Consider the following 24980-nt stretch of genomic DNA (forward strand, 5'->3'; position numbering starts at 1 on the left):
CAAGGTGGATTGGGCCCTCTTGGGTGGTAGTGGAGGGGGGTGGGTGGAGAGGGGGCAGCTGGGAGGGAGTTCCATGACTTTTCCATGCACCCTTCACCTCTTCCATCATCCCCTGCCTTTCAACGTCTCCCTTGAGAACTGCAAAAGGGGTTCGGCAACTGGATTTTTGGGAGACTGCCAACCGCAAATGGCTTTTAAGATGGTTGGTGGGGGGTGGGGGTGGTAAAGAGGATGATTTTTTTTATTTTTTAAAAGCATGGGTGTGTGTGTGTGTGTGTGTGTTTCAATCTCACACCCTCTTCCCTTTGCCTTAATGCAGTCCAGGAAGAAGGCAAGACTAAACGTGCCTGGCGTTTGTCTATCAAAATTTGTGTGCGTGTGTTTTGTTTGTGTGTGTGTGTGCTTCTCAACCCCTGGCAACTCCCAGCCTCTTGGGTGCCAACTCCCCCCCCCACACACACACACACAAATACTTCCCCAATCTTATTCTTCAAAAGCTAGGCAGAAAGGCCCAGCCCTTGTCCCAGAAGCTTTTTCCATCCCCCAACCAGAACTACACAGGCTGCAGAAAGGCGTGCAAAAGAGGGGGAAGGGGGGGCACTATTCTTGTTCCTAAGGCTTTTTCGAGGGGGGGGGGGAGAGCGAGAGAGAATTATCCTTTGTTGGTTTTTTTTCCTGCAAGAAAATGCAGTTGCTTTTAAAATAAAAAAAAATGCTAGACGTGGAGAAAAAAGGGGGTCGAGTCCCAATCAGCGTCGGAATGACTTTCACCCTCCCTTTAGCCCCCCCCCAAACCCCTTCGCCCCCTTCCCAGATCCTGCTGGCTTTGTTCCTCCGCTCACACCGAGCGGTGTCGCTCGCAGCAAGAGCATCAAAGCGGAGAGGCGAAGGACGCGGCCGGGCGGACTGTGGTGCAATGCAGAACTTCACGCGTGCCCCCACCCCTCCACTCTCTCTCTCTCTTTCTCTCTCTCTCTCTCTTTCTCGTGCCCCCACCCCTCCACTCTCTCTCTCTCTCTCTCTTTCTCGTGCCCCCACCCCTCCACTCTCTCTCTCTCTCTCTCTCTCTTTCTCGTGCCCCCACCCCTCCACTCTCTCTCTCTCTCTCTTTCTCGTGCCCCCACCCCTCCACTCTCTCTCTCTCTCTCTCTCTCTCTTTCTCGTGCCCCCACCCCTCCACTCTCTCTCTCTCTCTCTCTCTCTTTCTCGTGCCCCCACCCCTCCACTCTCTCTCTCTCTCTCTCTCTCTCTCTTTCTCGTGCCCCCACCCCTCCACTCTCTTTCTTTCTCTCTCTCTCTCTCTCTCTCTCTCACACACACACACACACACACACACACCCCAGCTGGTCGCAAAACGCGCCGCTTCCTTTGCAGATCCCCTCCCTCTTTCCTGGGGATCCCGAGAAAACCGGGGTGCCTCGTTTTACGCAGCGCGGACACCTTGTTGCAAATCGCTCCAAACCCCCCCCCCAAAAAAAAGTCTTGTTGGGGAGGGCGGAGGCGGCGAGGATGCAAGGGGGCCCGAAGGGGAGGGGGCCCAAGAAGCCACCTTTCCTTCCCCCCATGCTCGGCCCCCCCCAACGCAGAAACCCAGGTTTATTTTTAACCCCCGTCGAGCTATTAATCACGCACAAAGGGACACGTGTTCCCTGCAGCAAAACCGCTCCTGCGCTTCCCCCGTGTTCACGCCCCGCCTCCCCCGTTTTAGGGAGAGGGGGGGGTGGTGGAAAAAAGGGGGTGGGGGGTGAAGGACCGAAAAGCAGAGGCCCGGAGCCTGGGTTTCAAAGCCCGAAAGCCGGCATCCCCCTCCCCGCCCCCGCCCGCTACCCCCGGATTTTGGAGGCGACGCTTGGAAAGGGCGAGTGGTCCAGGGCGCAGCGCAAAAGCGGTTCGGGTTTTTGGCATTTCCTCCTTTCTCTCTCTCTCTCTCTCTCTCTCTCTCTCTCTCTCTCCTTCCTTCCTTCCTTCCTTCCTTTCTCTTTCTTTCTCTCTCTCTCTCTTTTCCTTTCCTTTTTCCTTCCTTCCTTCCTTCCTTCCTTCCTTCCTTCCTGCCTTCTCTTCTTTCCTTTTCCTTCCTTCTTTCCTTCCCTCCCTCCCTTCTTTCTTTCCCCTCTTCCTCTCCTTTCTTTCTTTCCTGCCTTCCTTTTCCCCTCTTCCTTCTTTTTCTTTCACCTTCCCGCCCTCCCCTTTTTTTCCTCCCCCCACCCCACCCGCAGCGTGGGACCGGCTTACCTCTTCACGAGGGGGTCCCCCAGCCGGGGTGAGGGTGGGCAGCTCCCCCGCGCCCGGCTGCTGCCCGCCGTCTTCTCCCCGGATGCCAGGCATCGTCGTTCCCGCGTGGCGCCGCCGAGCAAGCGGCCCGGCCGCATCTTACGCTCGGCCGAGGGGCTGGCCGGCCCCGCCGCGGCTCCAGCTGTGCCGCCTCCCGCAGTCCCCGCCACCGGGCATGGGAGGCAGTCGCGGCGCGCCCTGCCCGGACGCCCACCTGCCCGGACGCCCGGCCACTTCGGATGGAGGCAGAGGCGGCGGCTCCGCCTTCCGCGGCGGGGCTGGAAAGCAGCCCCCGCGCACAAAGCCCGCCGACCCCGGCCCGATGCCGACCCCGGCCCGGTTTCCACCCTCCCGACGGTCCGCAGCCCCGAACTTTCGTCCGGCTAAGCTGCCCGGCTCAAGTCTCTCCGGCTGCCTCGTCCGCCGCCTTTCTTTTCGGCCCTGATGACTCGGCAGGCGAGGAGGGAAGGCTGCTTCCCCACGTGTCCCTCCCCTTCCCTCCCCCCCCCGCTCTCCCCCCGGGCGCGAAAGCGGCGCGTCTGCACGTCGGAATGCAAACCTGGGTCAAAGAGACTCGCCTTTCTGCCCTTCCCACACACACACACACACACCCCGGCCCAAGGATGTTAGTTCTAATAAAAAAAAAACCCGAAGTAAAAATGGCTTGGAAGTTTGCGGCGAGGGGCAGATGCGACTGCCCTGAATAAACCCGGTTTATATTGGGCTACCGTCGGACTAAGTTTGGTCAGTGTCTCTGAAATGGGGGGGGGGGGTTGTTCCAGGGGTCGCCATCAGCAGACACCTCACCTCCGCCAGATCTGTAATAACCCCACAGCCAGATAAAGCCTGGCCCTACTAACTGGGTTCTGACCCAGATGTAGCCAAACCACAGGGAGAACAAACCTACAATTCTCCAAGCTCTGGAAGCAGAGGGGTAGGTGAGCTTGGCTGCAGCGATTAGGTTCAATTTCCCACAATGCCTCTGAGAGCCTCAGGAGCATTGTGGGTAATTAAAAATACTTGATGCGATGGGCCTGGTTAACTGGGACGGCAAAAATATTACAAATATGGTAAAAGGGAAAAGAGGTCAGACGCAAGGTGGTTTTGATATAGTATTGTGCAACACACACACACACACACACACACACAAACTTCCTGACTGTGAGAACAATTCACCAGTGGAACAACCTGCCTCCAGAAGTGGTGAATGCTCCAACACTGGAAGTTTTAAAGAAGAGACTGGACAGCCATTTGTCTGAAATGGTATAGGGTTTCCTGCCTGAGCAGGGGGTTGGACTAGATGACCTCCAAGGTCCCTTCCAACTTTATTATTATTATTGTTGTTGTTGTTTGTTGTTGTTGATAATAATAATAATAATAATAATAATAATAATAATAATAATAATAATAATAATTAATAATAATTAATAATAATAATAATAATAATAATAATAATAATAATAATAATAATAATAATAATAATAATAATAATAATAATAATAATAAAAAATAAAATGTGGCCATGGCTTATTTTAATAGCCAATTGTTTCAGCCTTTGGAATTTTTGTTTTGTGGATTTCAGCTCCCAGAATTCCCTAGCTAGCTGGCTTTGAGATATGTGAACTTCAACTCCCAGAATTCCCCAGCCACCATGCCTTGAGATATATGGACTTCAACTCCCAGAATTCTCCAACCAACATGCTTTTACCCTTATTTGTCCATGGAAATGTAAGCTTAGACTCGTGTTTCTCAACCTTGGCAACTTTAAAATAGATGGACCTCAACCCCAAGAATTTCCCAGCCAGCATGCTGGCTGCAAAACTCCCAGAATTTCCCAGCTGGCATGCTGGCTGGAGAATTGTGGGAGTTGAAGTCCTGCCATCTTAAAATTCCTGAGGTCGAGAAAGACAAGCTAGATCTGTTCTGCAAACATAACTGATTAAAATTGGGTGCAAATCCTACTGTTTTTCAGTTCTGGATGATCCCAGATGAATCTTCAAGGGATCAACTCAGGTTTTACTATTGGAAACAAAAATTATTTCTGTGCACACCCTCTATGCCAGGGACACGTAATGAAGACCATCAATGAAATGTAATTTTTTTTATAAAAAAAAAGATCCAGTTTGTTGTTATTTAAAAGGGGCGAGGGCTTTTAAGCAGCAGCAAACTGTTTCTTTTTTTTTAAATTACATTTCATTGATGATTCAAACCTGGGTTATAAATTTGACCAACAGGTTCTCCCAGGGCCTCAGACTTAAATCTAGTACTCAAGAAAGATTTCTAAGCGTCAGGAGAGTGAGGATCCACAAGTTCTTGGATGGGATCAACTAGCTGCCGAATTCCTGTAGTAGGATGTTTAAGAATTGCCTCTCTGGCGATGCTCCATAGGTGGCAATGTCGAGTTGCAACGTGGTCCTAAATCTCAATTTAGATTTGGAAATTAATTAATTTAGAGGACGAGAACTGATGGCTAAAATATCGCTGGTAGCCCTTCTTCCAGCTAACGAATTTCATTACAAGACATTAATAAATAGAAAACAATGGGCATTGCCTAATTTTAGTGTTAGTGTCTGGATATCAGCAAGCAGAAGGATGTCGGCAATCCATACTATCCATACTATCATATATGTATATGTAGAATGTAGAATAGAATAGTGCTGGAAGGGACCTTGGAGGTCTTCTAGTCCAGCCCCCTGCTCAAGCAGGAGAACCTACACCATCTCAGACAAGTGACTGTCTAGTCTTTTCTTAAAAACCTCCAGTGATGGAGTGCCCACGATTTCTGGTGGCCAGCTGTTCCACTGGTTAATTGTCCTCACTGTCGGGAAGTTTCTCCTTAATTCCAGGTTGTTTCTCTCTTTGGTGAGTTTCCAACCATAGTTTCTCGTCCTTCCCTCTGGTGCTTTGGGGAACAACCTGGCCCCCTCTGCCTTGTGGCAGCCCCTCAAATACCGGAACGCTGCTATCATGTCTCCCCTATTTCTTCTTTTCTTTAGATTAGCCAAACCCAAGTCCTGCAGCCGTTCTTCCTATGTTTTGGTCTCCAGGCCTTGGATCATCTTGGTTGCTCTTCTCTGAACTTTTGCCAAACTCTCAACATCTTTTTTGTAATGTGGTGACCATATGTATATGTATATGTATATATAAAAGGTAAAGGTAAAGGTTGTGTGCTAGTCGTTTCCGACTCTAGGAGCCGGTGCTCATCTCCGTTTCAAAGCCAAAGAGCCAGCGCTTGTCCGAGGACGTCTCCGTGGTCACGTGGCCGGCATGACTAGACGCCAAAGGCGCACGGAACGCTGTTACCTTCCCACCGTAGTGGTCCCTATTTTTCTACTTGCATTTTTTACGTGCTTTCGAACTGCTAGGTTGGCAGAAGCTGGGATGAGTAACAGGCACTCACTCTGTTACGTGGCACTCGGGATTCGACCCGCCAAACTGCCGACCTTCTGATTGACAAGCTCAGCGTCATAGCCCACTGAGCCACCGCTATATGTATATGTATATGTATATGCATATACATATATGGGAGTTGAAGTCCATAAGTCTTATAAATTTCCAGGTTTGGGAATAGCTGATCTTACAAATAAGGCTTAGGGAACTGTAATCCACTAGAATCTAGATCAGGGGTCTTCAAACTTGGCCCTTTAATGACTTGTGGACTTCAACTCCCAGAATTCCTCCACCAGGTGTGCTGGCTGAAGAATTCTGGGAGTTGAAGTCCACAAGTCATAAAAGGGCCAAGTTTGAAGACCCCTGATCTAGATGTCTTGTTGAACTACAACTCCCAGCATCGCTCGGGATCCGCCATATCTCCCGGACTTGCGGCTCAGCCAATCAGAGGGAACCTCTGTAAGAAAAAGAAGGGAAAAAAAAACGACAGGCAATTCCCTGAACAACCACCAAAACACACACACACACCCCGCCGCCGCCCTTGCATCCCGCCGCTTCTTCCTACCAGTCTCCCTGCCAGCTCGGCTGGACCCCAACTCCCATCCTCCCCTGCCCCCGCCTGGCACCCCCAAAAGCTCGGTTGCCACCCAAAGTCCCGCCCCACCTCCAACCTTCCCTCCTGCGCGTGCGCCGAAGGGCTTCGGAACGCCTGCGAGCAAACCCCTCCCCTTTGGAACCTCCGCCGGGCGAAATGGATACACTCTCCGCCAATCGGCGCGCGGGACCTGCCAAAGGATACAAAGCGTCAGCCAATGGGAGCGGCCGCCTCGGCCGCGCCGGCGCCTTTGAGGACGTGGCTTAGAACCTTCGCTCTTCTTCCTTTTTTTTTTGGGATCTCTTCGCAACTTTGCTGCTCGGTTTTTTTTTAATTGATTTTTTTTATAATTAAGACCGTCGATCTTTTTCCGCGCGGGGCGCAGTGGATCGAGGCACGCGGGTGGGAAGCGATCGAGGGGCGCCATGGCTTATCCCCCTGGTTATGGGGGGGCAGGTAGGTGGGGGGGAAGGGAAACGGGGGGGCAGGCCGGGTGGATCCAGTGGGGGGGGAGAATGGGGGAGGGGTTTTTTTGGGGGGGGGATCTTAGCCCGGGAAGGGATCCAGCATTAACACCCTCCCCCCTTCCTGCCTGTTGCTTTTGGAGAGGCCCGTCGATCCCTACCTTGGCTCCGGATCGACCAGATCCTCCGGGATCCCTAAATCCGGCTGGCCGGTCGGGGCCAAGGGCAGCCAGCGGGCCCTTCCGGGGTGCATTTTTGATTTAATCCCGGGGTGCATTTTTGATTTAATCCCGGGGTTGAATCAAATCACTCCCACCCACTAGAGCTAGTTGGGCAATTCACCCCATTTTTTTTACTTTGCACCCCCAAATTTTGGGGCAAGGCAGGGCTGGGGGTGGGGGGGTGGGGGTGACCCCGGGATTCCGTTCTGGGTGGTGCCAAACTAGCTATTTTCTACGTTGTCTACGTTGCTGGAGGGCTTAGAAACGGAGTCAAATCAAATGCATATTTAAATTAAATATTACTTACGATGTCAATTATTTACGACGTAAATAAATATTAAAGTCTGTTTCTCCTCCGTTGTAAGCCGCCCCAGTCCCCCCCTTCGGAGAGGGGGATGGTTGCCTGATCAATTGAGGGATGAATAAATAAACGTTTAAAACGGAAGGGCTGATTTAGTAAAGCACACACAGGCAATGTTCAGTCCCGTGCCGAGTGCGAATCCTTGGTTTGTATTCTTGTTACAGCTAATCCTTGACTTACGGCCATTTGTTTAGTGACCGTTCGCAGTTGCAGCGGTCCTAAAAAAAAGTCACTTAGGACCGTTTTTCACACTTGGGACCGTGGCTACATCCCCACGGTCCCATGATCAAAATTCAGATGCTTGGCAACTGACTAGTATTTATGACAGTGTGCTGAGATCCTGTGCCGAGTGTGAATTCTGGATTGTATGCTATTAGTTGAGGGCTGCTGGCTACTGGCTGTGTGGTTCCCCTCTTCTCCTCAATTTCCCCCCCCCTCGCAGGCTCCAAACACAGGGCCAGAATCCCCCCTGTGCCGCAACCTGCAGACACCCCCCAACTCTTTGATGACACCAGCTCAGGCTATGGGCCACCCCAGGCGGGCTACCCCACTCCGGGGATCGACATGAGTTTCAACCAGATTTTTGCTGACCCGGTTGCTAACGTCGCCATGGCGTACGGCACCTCCATTGCTTCCCAGGGTAAAGACATCGTCCATAAAGAGGTAAATTGAATAAATAAATAAATAAATTGAATAAATAAATAAAGGAAAAAAATTGAGAATCCTCCTTTTTTAAAAAAAAATGCTGAAGGAGAGAGAGGCACAATTGTTACAGTGGTCATACATCCTTTAAATTTATATATATATATATATAAAGCCTTGGTGGAGCAGTGGGCTGATGCCTCCTTAAGTAACACCAGCTGCCTGCAATTAGTGCAGGTTCCAGTCCCACCAGGCTCAAGGTTGACTCAGCCTTCCATCCTTCCCAGGTAGGTAAAATGAGGACCCAGATTGTTGGGGGCAATTAAGCTGACTTTGTAATAATGCCGCTTGGGGTGTGTGTGAAAGCCCTAATTAAGCAGGCATATACATAGAATGAAGGCTACTGCTAAGCTTGTAAGCTGCCCTGAGTCTTCGGAAAAGGGCGGGATATAAATGGAATTAAAATAAATAAATAATATATATATATTTCCAAATCTCTCTTTGCTTCTTTATTTCGGCCCTATTCCATAGGTGTGGGTGGGTGTATGTGTGCATATCCAAATGCAATGCAGTGCAACATAATATATGGGATTAAAACTAAATCCTTTAGTTTTATTTGTGTCAGAAGCACCTACAAACTATAGACATATAACATTCCACACTGAGCAAGTAAAATAGGCATAAAAATGATGCAGCACATTTAAAAGTATGTAAACTAAAGAGGGTTAAAAGTAAATGTCATTTAAACTAATTAACCTAAACATTTAGTTTTAATCCTACATACTATGTTATATTACATTGCATTGCATTCTAGTCTATTGTAAAGATAATCATACAATTTCTATTATACTTTTGGCCCTGCGCACTCACTCTTAAGAGCCTTTTCTGATTTTCCCCTTTTCCAGATCTGCGTTTTAGTTTTTTGCAGAAAATAGTCACGCTGTGGATCGAATGCAAACAGCAAATTTATTTGATTGCCGGTTCTGTAGAATTTTGCACGGAAGAGCTTAAAGCCATCCACCATCAAAGCCCCTCTCTTGTAATTGAAATGCCCCTTGAAGCCTCATTTCGACCGGACACTATAAAAATCAAATCCCAAACTCTTAATGTGGATGGCTTGATTGCCCCGGTGAGATGGACGGCCTTATAAATTTAATAAATTGTTTTTTTCTTGCAGATTCACAGATTTGTTTCTATCAACAAGCTTAAATACTTCTTTGCGGTGGACACGACGTACGTGATGAAAAAATTAGGTCTAATAATCTTCCCTTACGTGCACCAGGTAAAGAAAAAAAAGGTGTCCTTAAGCCTGATTTTATGGCCAGGGTGGTGGAAGCAAATCACGGCAGTTCTTAAGTGAATTGTGCAGTCGCTAAGCGAATCAGCCTTTCCCTATAGCTTCTTGGAAGCTGGTGGGAAAGTTACAGACGGCGATCACATGACCCTTGGATGCTGTAACCATCATGTATATATGCCGGTTGCCAAGCAACCGAATTTTGATCCCATGACTGATATGCTGCGACGGTTGTAAGGGCGAGGACTGGTTTAGAAAGCCACTTTCCCAGCGTAATCATTTTGAAAGGTTGCTAAATGAATTTATATAAGTCGGGGACTATGTGTGTATAATAGGGCACATTAGTAATATGCAGAGTTCGGGTTTTATCAGATTCAAGCAGCCAATACGTACCTCTACACTCAGCTCTGTAAAACCCGTGGAACTCATTGCCACTGGAAATAGAAAACCACATTGGGGAATGCGTTGGGAGCTAAATCGAATATCAGAAGAAAGATTTCTTTTAGGCTCTCTCTGCAGCTGAAAAATTGGAACTAAACGCTTTTTAAATTTGGCAGAAAATAAAAAGATTTTTTTAAAAAAATTAGAACTTTGGAAGGGGATGAGAGCGACTTTAGACCAGCTTTTCCAAGAAGGATGTGGGTGCAAGAAGCTACGGATTGGTGACAGGCAAACGCATAAATTGTGTTTTGTTTTTTTTGTGTAGAATTGGGAAGTTCGTTACCATCGTGATGTTCCTCTCACTGCCCGCCAGGATGTCAACGCTCCCGATCTGTATATTCCTAGTGAGTCATTTTATTTTATATTTTTTAGTCTGAGGCTGTCATAACTCTGAACAGTTAATTAAACAACCAGTCCTAAGTCAAGGACCACGTGGATTTAATTAATTGTTAGGCTTTTTCAACTCTTAGATTTATATATTATATACCAAAATGTGTGAGTTTTGCTTTTTTTTTGACATTTTTGAGTTGTTGCTTTTTTTTTAAGGCTAAACTCTGCAGTGTAAACTTTGCTCAGGGCAGCCTGAACTATCTCAAACATAAATGCATTAAAAAGAGTTAATTTAATAATCCAATTAAATCGATCAGATGTGAAATTCAATCGGCCAAAAATAGAATTGCTGGTTTGCTGGGAGGATTTTTATTTTATTTTATTTTTTTTTTAAAAAAACCCTAGACTCTCGTCATTTTATGGGACAAAAAGGTTATCGCAAGGCATTATCTAACAACGGACTTTGATTTTGTAATTTTTAATTACCAAAGGGCTGGGGAAATCCAACTGACAGAATACATTCCTGTTGGTCATTGTTCTTTAAAAAAATAAAAATCACATTATTGTAGTTCTCCTGTTTAAAACAAAAACGCTTTCAAACTCCAAAATCTGGAGGCTTTTTTTTTCCTTTCAAAAAAATATTTTCTCCTCCACAGGTATGGCCTTCATTACGTATATTTTGCTGGCTGGGATGGCCCTCGGGATACAGAAAAGGTAAGGAAAATTCTTTTTTGCTTCCCAGTTTTGCATCTTACCGAAAGCGGTGGAGGTTAAGGAGTCAATTTGGGTGGAAGATTTGAGGCCAGGCATAATGTAGAATTTGGCAGGGAGCAGACTGCAACTGGACCTCGATTTACAGTGGCAGTTGAGCCCAAAACCTCTGTTGCTAAGCAAGACAGTTTGCTTAAGTGAGTTTTCATCCCATTTTATGACTTACCGCCCCTGTTCAGTGAGATTTACCCTGTTTGACGACCTTTTCTGGCCATCGTCGTTACGTGAATCCCGACAGTTAAGTCAGTGACACGGTTGTTAGGTGGCTTCCCCACTGCCTGCTTGTCAGATGTTCACATCACATGACACACACACACACACACAGAGGACCGTGCAACCGCCATAAATGGGAACCGGTGGCCCGAGCGTCCAAATTTTGATCAGATGACCATTGGGGATGTGGTTTTCCTTATCGACTTGGCTTGTCAGGCTGGGAAGATTGCACAGCGTCATCAGATTGTGTCATCATCAGGTTGTGTCATCATCAGGTTGTGAGTTGTCTCTTGTGGACACCTGCTGGCCTGTTGGAAGCCAGACGGTGAATCGTTCAGGCGTCACTTTTTCTACCTGACCAGGTTTTCCCCGGAGGTCCTCGGGATGTGCGCCAGCACGGCCTTCGTGTGGATGGTGATCGAAGTTCTTGCCCTTCTGCTGGGTCTCTACCTTGCCACGGTCCAAAGTGATCTGGGCACGTTTGATCTTCTGGCTTATTGCGGCTACAAATATGTTGGGTGAGTTGGGAAGGTCCTTTCTGCTTCGCGGATTAGACTCTTGTTTCCCAGAAGCCCCCACTGACGCAAGCGCCTTGAATTTGAGGCCGTTCCCTAGCTGTCCAACCGATTGAGGCTGGGCGAGTGGCAGCAAATTCCTGATTTAACAGACGAATTGGGAGAGAAAGTCCGTTAAATCCCAATGAGCTTTTGGCAAAAAAACTCAACATCATGTCTTGTGTATTGAGGAGGATGTGACTATAACAGAAATTAACTTGGTTCAATTCAAAATTAAACTTTTAGCACTTCTTAAGAGTGTTATGGACACAATGGAGCTGTCCGTTGTTTCGGAAGGATTTGTCCGTTGCATCAGACGTCTGTTAAATGAAGATCCTTGCTGCAATTCACCACTGGGAGTAGCTCGTTCTTTGCTCTTGGGAGTAAACGTTAATTCCTGCCCAGTTTGGAAGGATGTATTAATCGCAAAAACACAAAACACACACAATTCTTTATTTCTCCTCTCCAGGATGATCCTCACTGTGGTCGGGGGCTTAGTTTTTGGGCTGAACGGCTACTACATTACTCTGGCGTGGGCCTCCTGTTCTCTTATGTATTTCATGGTGAGTCAGGCTGTCTTCAGGGCGGTACGAATGACTTGGTGACTTTGGGGGCCCGTCCCTCCCTCTCTCAGCCCAACCCACCTCAAAGGGTTGTTGTGCAGGGGAGCGAGGAGGAGGAAGGAAGGAAGATCTGTCACCTTGAGCTATTTAAAAATTATAAAAGCAAATTTAAACTCAAGTCGAGATGGATTTCATATCCCATCCCTTTGGTGCATGACGGACATGGGAACTCCACCCTCAAGCCAGCTAGGCGCTGAGAGATTTAGTTGATGAACAAGGTGCCCATCTCAACATGCTTCTGATGCCTCTCTCTGCCCGCCCAGGTTCGTTCCTTACGGATGAAGATCCTCACTTCGGTGGTGCAAGACGGACTGAGCCGGACCACCGGACGGGCGCAGATGTACGTCACGCTAGGCGCCGCTGCCTTTCAGCCCTTAGTTTTGTACTGGTTGACGGCCCAGTTGGTGCATTAAACGGAGGAGACTTTGCGGCGCACTTCCTCCTTTTTCTTTTCCAGTTCACCCCAAATTTTGCCGCTCCCCTAGTTCTGTCTCTCTTCCTGGCCCCCCTCTCCCAAATTTCAAGCGTGGGGCTCCACGGAGGAGGACAAGTGGGGGGAATCCATCCCCTTGAAGAATGACGCTAAAGGCAGCGGAGTCATTCGCACTCGTGACTCTCTCGCCCAGGAGCAGCTGTGCCGGTTGACGCTTGTCCACAACTCCAAAATTGAAGTCCCCTTTTTGTTTTGTTTTTTAAAATGGGGTAGATTCGGGGGTCTTCCTTGTAGAGACAGTTCCGCTATTCGGAATTTACTTGAGTTGGATGAGTTTTGAGCCTTTCTAGCACAAAAATACGGATTTTCTGTTTTTGCTGTCTCCACTGGTGGTCTTCTTGCCAGGATTGTGGGTCTAGAAATGGTGTTTCTCAACCTTGAAGATGGCTGGACTTCAAGTCCCAGGATTCCATGCTGGCCTGAGCGATTCTGGGAGTTGTAGTCCACCCATCTTTGAAGTGGTTAAAGTTGAGAAGTACCAACCTGGAAAAATCCACTGTTTGTCTCAACCTTGGAGGCTGCTTCAAGATGGGTGGACTTCCAACTCCCAGAATCCCCCAGCCAGCGTGCTTGAAGATGGGTATACTTCCAAGTCCCAGGATTCCATGCTGGCCGAGGGATTCTGGGAGTTGAAGTCCACCTGTTTTCCAAGCGGCTGAGGCTTGAGAAGTACCGATCTAGAACAAATCCAATATGGCTTCTGGTTGCTGAGAAGTGAAAAAGACGCAAAGGTAGAGATGAAAAAATAAAAATAAAATTTGAAGTGTTAAAAGAGTTTGGGTTTGACTCGCCTGTGGGCTGAGGAGAGGAAGAGAATCTCTTCGATTTTCTGCCATCGCTCCCTTGACGGATTTTTTGGTTTTCTTGCAAGCGCGATCAAACTTTATAAAACTCTGCGCTGGGCAGAACAAAACTATTCTGTATGTATTTTATTTGGAAGAAGTTTCCTCTGCAGCGGCTGGATTTTTCCCAGCGTTCCCAAACAGGATTCCTCTTTTTCCCACGCTTGATCACCAGGAAGGGATCTGAATACAGGGAGTCCTCGACTTACGGCCACAACTGAGCCCGACATTTCTGTTTGTTAAGCGAGACCTTGGTTAAGTGAGTTTTGTCCCATTTTGCGACCTGCCTTGCCGCAGTTGTTAAATTGATACGTTAGCTTCACCATTGACTTTGCTTATCAGAAGGTCGCAAAAGGGGATCACGTGACCCCGGGACGCTGCGACCGTCGTAAAAACGAGTCAGTTGCCAAGCATCCGAATTTTGATCACATCATGCTGCAACGGTCGTAAGTGTGAAAAAGGCTCAGAAGTCACATTTTTTCACTGGTGTTGTGACTTCAAATGGCCACTAAAAGTCAAGGACTCCCAGTAAAATGGAGGAAGCCTCCGGTGCTGCAAAGTGAGGTTGTCACTTGGCTTAATGACCGTTTCACTTAATGACCGCTCGAAGCTGGAAAAAAAGTGGCTTGTAATCAGTCCTCCAACATAACGTCCGTGGCAGCATCCCTGCGATCAACACGGTCAAAGTTTTGAACCATTCGGGCCCCCCCTCACTCCCCAGGTGTGAATTTACGACCATCGCATGGATCACCATCTACGACCACCCCCACTTCCCCAGGGAGCGAAATGAGCAGAGGGAAGCCACAGGGGGGCTTAACGGCCCTGTGATTCGCTTAACGACCGCCCCGAAAAGCGGTGAATCGTCCACGATTCATTGAACGGTGACCACGTGGCTTAGCAACAAAAGCGCCGGTCCCGATCGTGGTTGTTAAGCCAAGGACTTCCTTTTTGCCGCCCTTGAAAGGTTTGAGGAATCCAGCTCTCCGCATCCCCTGGCCCAGGATGATGGGGGCTGTAGTCCAAAATCAGGAGGAGAAGGTTGTTACTCACTGCATCCCAGCCGAGAGCAAAGAGCCGTTAACAAAGAAAGAAAACAGGTTAAATGGGAGGTTTACGATATTTTGGCGGGTTTTTCCCCCCCTAAAGGATTTAAAGCCTTTTCTTTGTGGCTCTTAATTCCCAAAAAAAACCAAAGCCCCCCCCCTTTCCCCAATTCCTGGGGCGCCTCAGGGAAAATGGAAATTTCAGCTCCCGAGGAAAGAGGCTGTGGATAAAAAGCAAAAATAATTTCATTTTCCCCGAGCTAGGTGGCAACCTCCGCCGGCATTTGAAAAGAACATTTTGCAAAACAAAAAAAAAACCTGGGGGGGGGGGGGACATGTCGCCTGGCACGGGAACACAAAGGAAATCTTGATGTGTGTTTTCTCCTACCATCATTTTCAATCCTCTTCTCCCCCCCCCTTTATCTTAATGTCCCATTTTGGGGAGCAGAGCCGCCCTTCCTAGACCCCGAAAATGGCTGGCGATTTGCAAATGTAGAGAAGAGTTGTTTTCCTTCTTATTACAGGTAGTCCTCGGCTTAACGACCGCCAAAAGAGCTCAGGCTTTCGGTTGCTAAGCGAGACGGTCGTTCAGTCAGCTGTGGTCCCGTGTTGTGACTTTTCTCTGCCACGGTTGTTAAGTGAAACCCTGCGGTTGTTAAGTTAGTAACTCGGCTGTTAAGTGAATCTGGCTTCCCCATTGCTGGTCAGGAAGGCGCAAAAGGGGATCACGTCACACACACACACACACACACACACACACACACACACACACACGACGTTGCGGCCGTCATAAATACGAGTCGGTTGCCAGGCGTCTTGACTTTTGATCACGCGAGGTTGCAACGGTCTTAAGTGGGGAAAACAGCCCAAAGTCCCTTTTTTTTCAGTGCCGTTGTTTGAACGGTCAACTAAACGAATCGTCGTAACTTGAGGACTTGCAGGGTGTTGCATCGGAAGCCTTTGCGACCTTAAGCCAGGAATCCAGGCGCCTTAAAATAATTTTCATGGGCAACGGTGGTCGTCGGCCCTCCGGGCAAGTGCGTGCAAGGGGGAAGGCCTCAGTTTCCCCCAGTGTGTTTGGGGGTGTCACTAATGCAAAAAAAAAAGGGGGGGAGGGGGAGGACGAGAGGAGGAAAGGAAGGGAGGGCTGACAAAAATAGGCAAGACGGAGAAGAGAAACGAAGGAAAGGTAAAAACTAGCCAAGAACTAGCTGTGTTCTAGGCCTGGGGACAGAAGCCCCCCCCCTGTGTGCTTTGTGTGTTGTGTGTGTGTGTGTGTGTGTGTGTGTGTGTGTGTGTGTCAGGATGGTGCAGCTTTTCCAAGAGCTGGGAGAGAAAGACAGCTCAGTGCTGTGGGGGCGGCTGGATGCCGGCAACACCGTCTGCAGACACGGCTCTCCTGTGCTTTTCGCACGTGTGTGCACACGCACACAGCACCCACATTTCCTTCCCCCCTTCCTTTCTTTCTCTTTATCCCGTTTCCTTCTTTCCTTTCTTCCTTTCCTGGTTCCCTCTTCCCTTCCTTCTTTCACCATGTTTATCACTCCCTTCCCCTCCTATCGTTTCTCCTTCCTTCCTTCCCCCTCTAATCCTTTCTTCCTTCCCCCTCTAATCCTTCCTTCCTCCTCTAATCCTCCCTCCCTCCCTCCCTATTTCTCTCTTTTCTTCCTTCTGCCATCCCCCACTTCCTTCCACAAACCATGCCAATTCCCAAACACCCGAATCCTGACCAGGTCATCACGTGGATGCTGCGACAGTCGTAAGGGCGAGGACCGGTCGTAAGTCACGTTTTCTGGTGCTCTTGTAACTTCAGTCGCTAAGTGAGTGGTTGCAAGTCGAGAACTATCAAGGTGGCACCCCAGTGCAGGTGTCCAGACGCCCTCCAGGTGAGCTGGCATCTCCGAAGGAAATCTGCCTTCTTTTCGTTCACACAAGACAGCGGAACTCCTGGCCACAATCAAATCATCGTCTTTTATTTCCAACAGGACTTTGTTTTATACAGTGGCCCCCAGGAGGGGTAGAAATGGGGTCCAGCGGTCTCCCCCCCACCCCAAAATCCAGAGTTTCGGCTCCTGCCTGTTCCGTTTGGTCAGCCAGTCGCAAGCGCTTTGCCGAACAAGCCAAATGCAAAGGATGGAGAGGGGAAAAAAAGGAGAAAAATAGATGGAAAAATATATGGGAAAAAGAAAGAAATCAGGGCGGACAATCTTTTTGGTGATTTGTGCTAATTTGGGTTAAGGCAGGGTCTCCAAACTTGGCAAACGCAAGACTTGTGGGCTTCAATTCCCAGAATCCCCCAGCCAGCCAGCCAATTACCCAACTTGAAAGATTTGTGGAGATGTTGGCTGGGGAATTCTGGGAATTGAAATCCACAAGTCTTAAAGTTGCCAAGCTTGGAGATTGTTGCCACGTGGCACCACAAGGATTGAAATTCAAATGTTACTAAAAACCAGGATCGTCGTCAATTTCCAGGGAAGAAGGGCATTAAAACTATTTTGATTCCACTCTGGCCCTTTAGATTATCTAGCCTTTGTTTCTGAAGGGGTTTCATGGGATCCTAGAGCTGGGAAGGGACCTTAGAGGTCTTCTAGTCCAACCCCCACCCCCACCCGGCCCAAAGCAGGAAACCTTACAAATGGCTGTCCAATCTCCTCTTAAAACCTTTTCTTTCATCTTTGCCCTAGTGGGGGGGGGGGTCTCCTTCCTGGCGAATGTTAGATTGGCACAAGGGTTAAATCTCTTACTAGGTGGGCATTTAAAACGGCATCGATCCGGTGGGTGGCTGATAAGACACAAAAAAAAAATCACCAAATTGCAAAAACTCCGGGCCCCTCCCTCTCCCTCCTTTGGCTTCTAAACTAAAATTTCAATTTATAAAAAAAAAACAACCCGATAAACCAAAAGAGAACTCAATCAATAAAATAAATTCTGCTCCTCTGGCAAAAATCTGCCTTTCCCCCCCCACCACCACTACCACAGGGGCCGAAAACAGGAGAAGGCCAAAGAAATCCCTTTTCACTGGAAACAGGAAAAGCAAAGCCTCCACAGCCAGGAGCAGTCTAGCAGATTTAAGGCTATTGCTTTCGAGCCAGCGGGGTTTGGTTCATTTTTTTTCTTTTTTTCCTGAAAAAAACCTGGGGGCTAGGATCCATAGTTCTCCCCACCCTCCCCCTGGTTAAAAATCATTAAATAAACCATTAAATAAATCATTTATTGATTACCGCGGGGGAGGGGTGTCTTTCTAATAGGAAAATGTACCCCTCCCCCCAAAAGACAGACAGCTGGCTTTCCTCTATGGAGATGCTCGTAATTTGAGGGAAAACGGGATGAAAACGACAAGAGTGGGTGAAAAGGAAAAGAAAGAAAAGCGGGGGGGGGGGGGGAAGGAGCCAGGCTGATCTATTGCCCTAGCAACAGATGCTTGGACGAGAGCATCCAGAATAAAACAGGGAAAGAAAACAGCCCATTTTTATTTTTTATTTTATTTTTGCATCCCAGCCCACCCCAAAAATCCTACAGGAGTTCTCCAGAGAGGAGAAAAAGAGGGGGAGAAGGCTACAACCCCCACCCCAGAGCACATAATCAATTAAATAGCTGCCAAATTTGGGGAGTTTCCTTGTGGTGGGTTTTCCCTTCCTCGTTTCTTTTGTTTGAGAAATGGATTTTTGGCCCCTAGACCACCACCACCCCCCCAAAAAAAAGGGGGGGGGAGAGAAGAGAAGAAACTCAAAGCTGAGCCGAGGCAGGAATGGGTCCAACCCAGGGTCAAAGATGGAAGAGGGGTGGGGAGAGATAAAGGGATCTTGTGCACCCCAAATCCATTTGCAGACTTCCCCCGAAAGTCCAGTGGGGACGCAGCCGGAAGCGTCCAGCCGTGGGAAGGATGCTGGCTTCTTTCTCCAAATCATAACGGGGTGGTGGTGTGAGGGGGGTGTTTCCAGACCACGGGGGTGGGGGGAAGCAGAAACACACCCCACCCCTCTGGAAAAAAAAAAAGGCGGTGGTGGCTTTCCGGCTTGATCGGCTTCAGGCACGAGTGGGTCCATCTCGGCTTTGCGTTTCAAAGTCCAGAAGGAAAAAAAAAAGGAGGGGGGGCGCTTCGATTCATCCCGGAAGGTCCAAAGGGGGGGGGTGTGTCGATCGGAGGGTCCTGCCCCTTTGGTTGGCTCGATTAGAAACTCACCAGCGTATAAACCATACTGGGCGGCGAGGGGTGGAAAGGAGAAAAGAAGAAGGGCCGTTAGTCCGAGAAAACCTGGCGTGCAGAAGAGTCCTCGCTTTACGACCACAATTTCCGTCGCTAAGCGAGACAGACTAACAAAAGACAAGACGGAATAATACCCTGTGACTGGCGGTGGGTTAACTGGGGGGGGGGCCCTGATTACACATACAGCAGAGCAGAATTTGGCCAGAGAAGCTATAGAGAGTCCTCGCTTAACGCTAGTTCCGTTTAAGTGACCGTGCAACGTTGCAACAGCCCTGGAAAAAGTGTGTTTGGGGTGTCACTAATGCAAAAAAAAAATGGGGGGGAACGTTAGGAGAAAAGAAAAGGAAGGCTAAAAGAATAAGCAAGACGGAGAAGAAAATTAGCCAAGAACTAGTTATGTTTCAGGCCTGGGGACAGAAGACCCCCGTGTGCTTGTGTGTTGTTGGTGTTTGTGTGTATGTGTGTTAAGTCAAGGACTAGCTATAGTTCCTCTGGCCAAATTCTGCTCTGCTGTATGTAAAATTAGGCCAGCTTGAACGGCCCACCGTTAACCCACCACCAACCGCAATGGATTATTCCGTCTGACTTTTATTTTAATTCCTTACTATTATTATTGTTTTCATGCTCTTACTTGCTGGCCTGGGACCGTCGTACAAAAAGTGGATCGATTGAAAGAGGAGGGAGAAGGAAGAAGAAGGGGGGTCACGGGTGCACATTTGCAAAATGCAGGAGGGTTGGGGAAAACGGGGGGAGGGGGCAATGGGGTGCCTTGCATATCCGGCTCCCCGGATTAAATCACCAAATTTAATCAACCCCATTCAGTCGAACAATACACCGATCCAATAATCTCACATCCGTTCCACCAGTGAATCCATTCCTTTCGATCAAACCAATTCCCTTCCGTCAATAACTTTCTTCAAATGTTTCAATCCAAAACTATTCGTTTTAATGTTTTATTATATTGATGAAAAGGTGTACTGCCCTTCTGCAAGGGAGATGGTCAGTTAAGAAGTTTGATTTATAAGTAAATAAAAAAAAATCCCACTCCTTCATTAAATCAGTTCCATCCATAATTCAGTTCAATCCATAAATCCCTTCCATTCTGTCAAGTGATTCCTGTTCCATCAATATTTCCATTCCACCAATAAATTAATTCAATTAATTCCTTCCTTCCTTCCTTCCTTCCTTCCTTCCTTCCTTCCTTCCTTCCTTCCTTCCTTCCTTCCTTCCTTCCTCCCTCGCTTCCTTCCTTCCTGCCATAAGTCGAGATCTTATTCATGGCAATGTTTCTAGTGACTTTTGGATAATCGATGAGAGAAAAGTGGGGTAAAATTTAAACAGCTATGGAGACCTGTAAAAATCGGGACTCACCTGTACAGATAATAGAAGAAAGACAACAGATAAAAAGCCAGTTTGCACCATGATTCTTTCTGGCAATAATTTAAGATGTCAGCATTCATGATAGAGACTGCATCATACATGACTTCAGAACCATCTGCCGGGCGGTGAAAGTACCTGGAGAGAAGAAAGGCAGACAAATGAAAATAAATAAAAAGGAAAAAAAAATCAGAGGTTTCTAAAATGTCCAATCTGACCAACGATGGCCTCAAGATGGCTACCTCTGATCGGAAAACGGCCAATTTCTGACCTCAAAATGGCTAACTGTGAACTCAAGGTGGCCGATTTTGACCTCAGAATGACCAATTGTGGCCTCAGAATGACCAACTGTGGCCTCAGAATGACCAATTCTGACCTCAGAATGACCAATTATGGCCTCAGAATGATCCAGTTTGACCTCAGAATGACCAATTCTGACCTCAGAATGACCAATTGTGGCCTCAGAATGACCAACTGTGGCCTCAGAATGACCAATTCTGACCTCAGAATGACCAATTATGGCCTCAGAATGATCCAGTTTGACCTCAGAATGACCAATTCTGACCTCAGAATGACCAATTGTGGCCTCAGAATGACCAACTGTGTCCTCAGAATGACCAATTGTGGCCGCAGAATGACCAATTGTGGCCTCACAATGGCCCAGTGTGAAAATGGCTCTTTTTGACCCCGACATGACCAATTCTGAGGTTTTGCACCCCAGAAGAAAACCCATCAGACTCCAAATTAAAAACACAGCCGTCCAGAATTTATTAGGATGGAACTTCACCAACTCAAGATCACGAGATCAAATCTCACCAACTCAACACTCAGACAGAAGGACGAGGGGAAAAAAAAACAATTGAATTTTGGGGACTTTTTTAAAAAAATTGGGATTTCATTGGATTCCTGCTACTTTCTATTTAATAACGCCAAGCTTCTCTTCCACACCCCGAAATCTAATTTCCAAAACAGAATCAGAAGGATGTCCCGTCTGTTCTTTTTTTAGAACCAAAACGAGCTATTTCGATATAGATGAAATATATACGCAGATTTGCCCCGCTAGGGTCTATTTTTGCACACTGCAACAAACAAGGACACACACATTGCCTAATGACGTATATAAACGACAAAATAGCATCTGTGAAAAAGAAAATTCCCCAACTTTTTTTTTTCTCATTTTCAATACAGGAAGAAAAGTTTCTAACAGGTTTAAGTCCTCGAAGGTTTTTTTTAAAAAAATTCCATTTATATCCCGCCCTTCTCCGAAGACTCAGGGCGGCTTACAATCTTAGCAGTATTTCCTTTCGCTTAGCGACTGTTCGAAGCGGCAATGGCACTGAAAGTGACTTACAACCGGTCCTCTACTTATGACCGTCATCACAGGTTTATGATTCAGGTGCTTGGCAACCAGAACGTATTTATTTAGTGATTGATTTTTATTTAATAAATGTATTTGTGATGGGGGAAGCATCCCGGGGTCACGTGAGGAAGGGAGGGAGGGAAGGAAGGAAGGAAGGAAGGAAGGAAGGAAGGAAGGAAGGAAGGAAAAGATCATGAGAAAGGAGAGAGACAGGGAGGAAGGAAGGATTAGGGGGAAATGGGAAAGGAAGAAGGAAGGGAAGGAAGGAAGGAAAAGAGAGTGAGAAGGGAGGGAGGGAGGGAGGGAGGGAAGAAGGAAGGAAGGAAGGAAGGAAAGAAGGAAGGAAAAGAGTGAGAAGGAAGGGAGGGAGGGAGGGAAGAAGGAAGGAAGGAAGGAAGGAAGGAAGGAAGGAAGGAAGGAAGGAAGGAAGGAAGGAAGGAAGGAAGGGATTGTCCTTAAAGATATACAGTAAGAATTTCCACTAACCTATCCCCTGCATTTTACTACTGAGTTCCCTCCCCAGGAGAAGAAGCAAAATCCTTCCTTAAAAATGATTTTTTTAAAAAAATAAATAAATACTTTTTTAAAAATTTGCAACTGTGTGCCTGGCCAGTTGCCACCTGATGCTGCTTTCCTTTTGCTGGCTGCTGTCTGACGGGAAGCCCCCCCCCCCCGGGTGGGCGAAGGAGGCCGCCGGGAGGGATAAAGGGGTGGGGGGCTTACCTCCACAAATGGTAGAACAAGAGGGGGATATTGAGGCCCAGAGTCACCCATTCAGCCGCGCAGAGGAACATCAGGCAGAAGAGTCCGTGGATCGAATATTCCGGAACCACAAGCTGTAAGAAAAAAAACAAACTCAGATTCCCCCATCAGATGGAAAGAGCTGAAATTTTTGTTGGGGATTGTTGTGTTCTCTGCTTACGGTTCGCAACCCCTTAGGTACAAAACCATTATCCTCAGGAAATCCCCACAGCACAATTACCCAGCAAGACAGCTTCTTTCTCCTGCACAAAATCCTTCCGATATAAAGGGATTTATTCAACGCTCCCTTTTCTAATCGGAGCGATGCCAACGTTATCAAAAGGGATTTTTGTACAGCTGCCCCGTCTGCCTCCAAAAAAAAAAGATTTCCCCCCCCTCGTTTTATTTATTGGGGGCTTGCATAATTAACAAGGCAATCTTTAATCTTATTTTTTTTTAAAAAAAACTCAGATAGAAAAGATGAGAGAGAAAGAAAAAAAATCAACCGTAGGTTTTATGCTTATTAATAGTCACTGGCTGGCTAATGAATTCATGACAATTGTGTGAACAGCCTAACGTTTTGTCAGGTGTCACAACATCTCTGTCATAAATCTAAGATTGGATGAACTAGCTTGGATGAACTAGCTGACATTTGGTTCCTAAGCCGGATCTGCTTTTGCAAAAATAAATGATAATGTAAGAATAATGCTGTGTAATAATGCAAAAATAATATGGCAATAATACAGGATCAAAAGGGAATATAATTATGTAGTAAAATAAGGTAAGAGTGCAATATGAGAATATAAATGCAGTATATTAATGCAACATAAGAATGCAACATAATGTATTGTAATGCAACAAGGCAACGTAATGCAATATAGTAGTGCAGCATAATAATGCAACATAAAGCAATGTAAGAATGCAATATAAGAATGCAGCATAATATATAATAATGCAATGGAATGCAATGAAATAATGCAATATAAGAATGCCGCATAATGTATAATGCGATGACGCAATATAGTAATGCAGCACAATGTATTATAGTAATGCAACAAAATAATGCAATACAATGCAATATATTGCGATGGGTGTGTTGATTTCAAGACAGAAGGAGGGCCAAATTAAGGGGTCAACTTAAGGCTTTTCTTACACCAGGCTGAACAAATCTCTTTCGGGTAATTTTGCCCAAGCTTCCCCATCACTAACCCCAATGCACAAACCACTTCCTTTGTTCATTTTAGCTTAATTTAGACTGACAGGAACAAACTTGGCAACAGCTTTGAGAGGAACAGACCTCACTTTGTAGTGTGTGTCTATGTGCGTGCGTACATTTGTACATAGCCACACTTCCAGACAAGAATAATCCTGGGCGGTGAACGCCCCCCAGAAAAAAACCCTGGTGGTTTACAGCTCATTTTAGAAAGTCAGAACTTTGTTAAGAACAAGAAGCTGGATCTTATTGATAACTGTACTTGCATTTTTGAGACGGAGAGGGAGGGAGGGAGGGAGGGAGGGAGAAAAAGGTAGAAGATGGAGGGATGGACGGATAGATGGCTGGACACACACACACACAAAGAGAGAGAGAGACAGATAGACAGACAGACAGAGATAGATAGGAGATGGATGGGTGGATGGATGGATGGCTAGAACAGATGGACAGGAAGGAAGGAAGGAAGGAAGGAAGGAAGGAAGGAAGGAAGGAAGGAAGGAAGGAAGGAAGGGAAAGAAAGGAAAGAAAGAAGGAACGGGTGGGGAAGGGAAGGATGGAAAGAGGGAAGGAAGGAAGGGGAAGAGGAGGGAGAGAAGGAGGGAGGAAGGAAGGGGGAAGGAAGGAAGGAAAGGGAAGTGGAAAGGAAGGAAGGAAGGAAGGAAGGAAGGAAGAAAGGAAGGAAGGAAGGAAGGAAGGAAGGAAGGAAGGAAGGAATTCTGTCAGGAAACTTCTCCTTAGTTCCAGGTTGCTTCTCTCATTGATGAGTTTCCATCCGTTGCTTCTTGTCCTGCCTTCAGGTGCCTTGGAGAATAGCTTGACTCCCTCTTCTTTGGGGCAGCCCCTGAGAGATTGGAAGACTGCTATCCTGTCCCCACTGGTCCTTCTTTTCATTAAACAAATCAAAGCCAATTCCAGCAACCGTTCTTCGTATGTTTTAGCCTCCTGTCCCCTAATCATCTTTGCTGCTCTCCTTTGCACCCTTTCCAGAGTCTCAGCATCTTTTCTTGTACTGTGAAAACCCAAAACTGGATGCCGCATTGCAAGTGTGGCCTTACTAAGTCATTAGAAATTGATATTAACACCTCGGGTCCTTCAGCTTTGAACAGACATATCCAGAAACTGGCGCTCCTTAGAAAGGGATCTTTAGGAGGGTGGGGGGAAAGAAAATTAAATGCAGTGGAAAAAAGGAGCCATACTCACTTTTCTCAAAAGGCAACAGATGCGTTCGACATTTTTCAACCTCTCTCTCTGCGGGGGAAATATAAAACATGTTGAAACCATCGCTTGCGGCAGGGATAATAAGTACAATGGAGGGAAGAGAAGGGTTGGGTGACTTAAGTTGGGGGCTGCAAAAAGATTTCCCCATTTTTGCAAAACCACCGAAAAAGATCCTCAATCCGTCAAGTTAGCCCTAAGCTTGATATTCTTATTTTATTTTAAAATTTTCAGACATTTGAGGGAGTCGCCTGGAGAAAAGCCACATGCGTCCCCAGAACGGGCCTCTGTGGTACAGTCGCTTGGGCATCACGAAAAA

General features: G+C 47.1%; 2 protein-coding genes across 2 annotated transcripts in view; one reads left to right on the top strand and one right to left on the bottom strand.

Moving 5' to 3' along the window:
• TMEM151A (transmembrane protein 151A) overlaps positions 1 to 24980 on the bottom strand; it is a gene marked incomplete at both ends in the record, with an annotated part of 43315 nt that overhangs the window by 2219 nt on the left and 16116 nt on the right. Inside the window, 4 exons of the mRNA XM_081340268.1 lie at positions 18732 to 18747; positions 20127 to 20270; positions 22216 to 22328; positions 24647 to 24694. Of these exons, the coding sequence (XP_081196394.1) occupies positions 18732 to 18747; positions 20127 to 20270; positions 22216 to 22328; positions 24647 to 24694 (321 nt within the window). The remainder of the gene's footprint in view (positions 1 to 18731; positions 18748 to 20126; positions 20271 to 22215; positions 22329 to 24646; positions 24695 to 24980) is intronic.
• YIF1A (Yip1 interacting factor homolog A, membrane trafficking protein) lies at positions 6505 to 12868 on the top strand. The gene is made up of 8 exons (XM_081340362.1): positions 6505 to 6712; positions 7745 to 7965; positions 9122 to 9226; positions 9945 to 10023; positions 10666 to 10723; positions 11356 to 11511; positions 12017 to 12110; positions 12434 to 12868. The coding sequence occupies exons 1-8, from the start codon at positions 6682 to 6684 to the stop codon at positions 12581 to 12583; spliced, it is 894 nt and encodes a 297-aa protein (XP_081196488.1). The 5' UTR covers positions 6505 to 6681; the 3' UTR covers positions 12584 to 12868.

The sequence above is a fragment of the Vipera berus genome (assembly GCF_964194415.1).
Source record: "Vipera berus genome assembly, chromosome: 16".
NCBI classification, from domain to species: Eukaryota; Metazoa; Chordata; class Lepidosauria; order Squamata; family Viperidae; genus Vipera; species Vipera berus.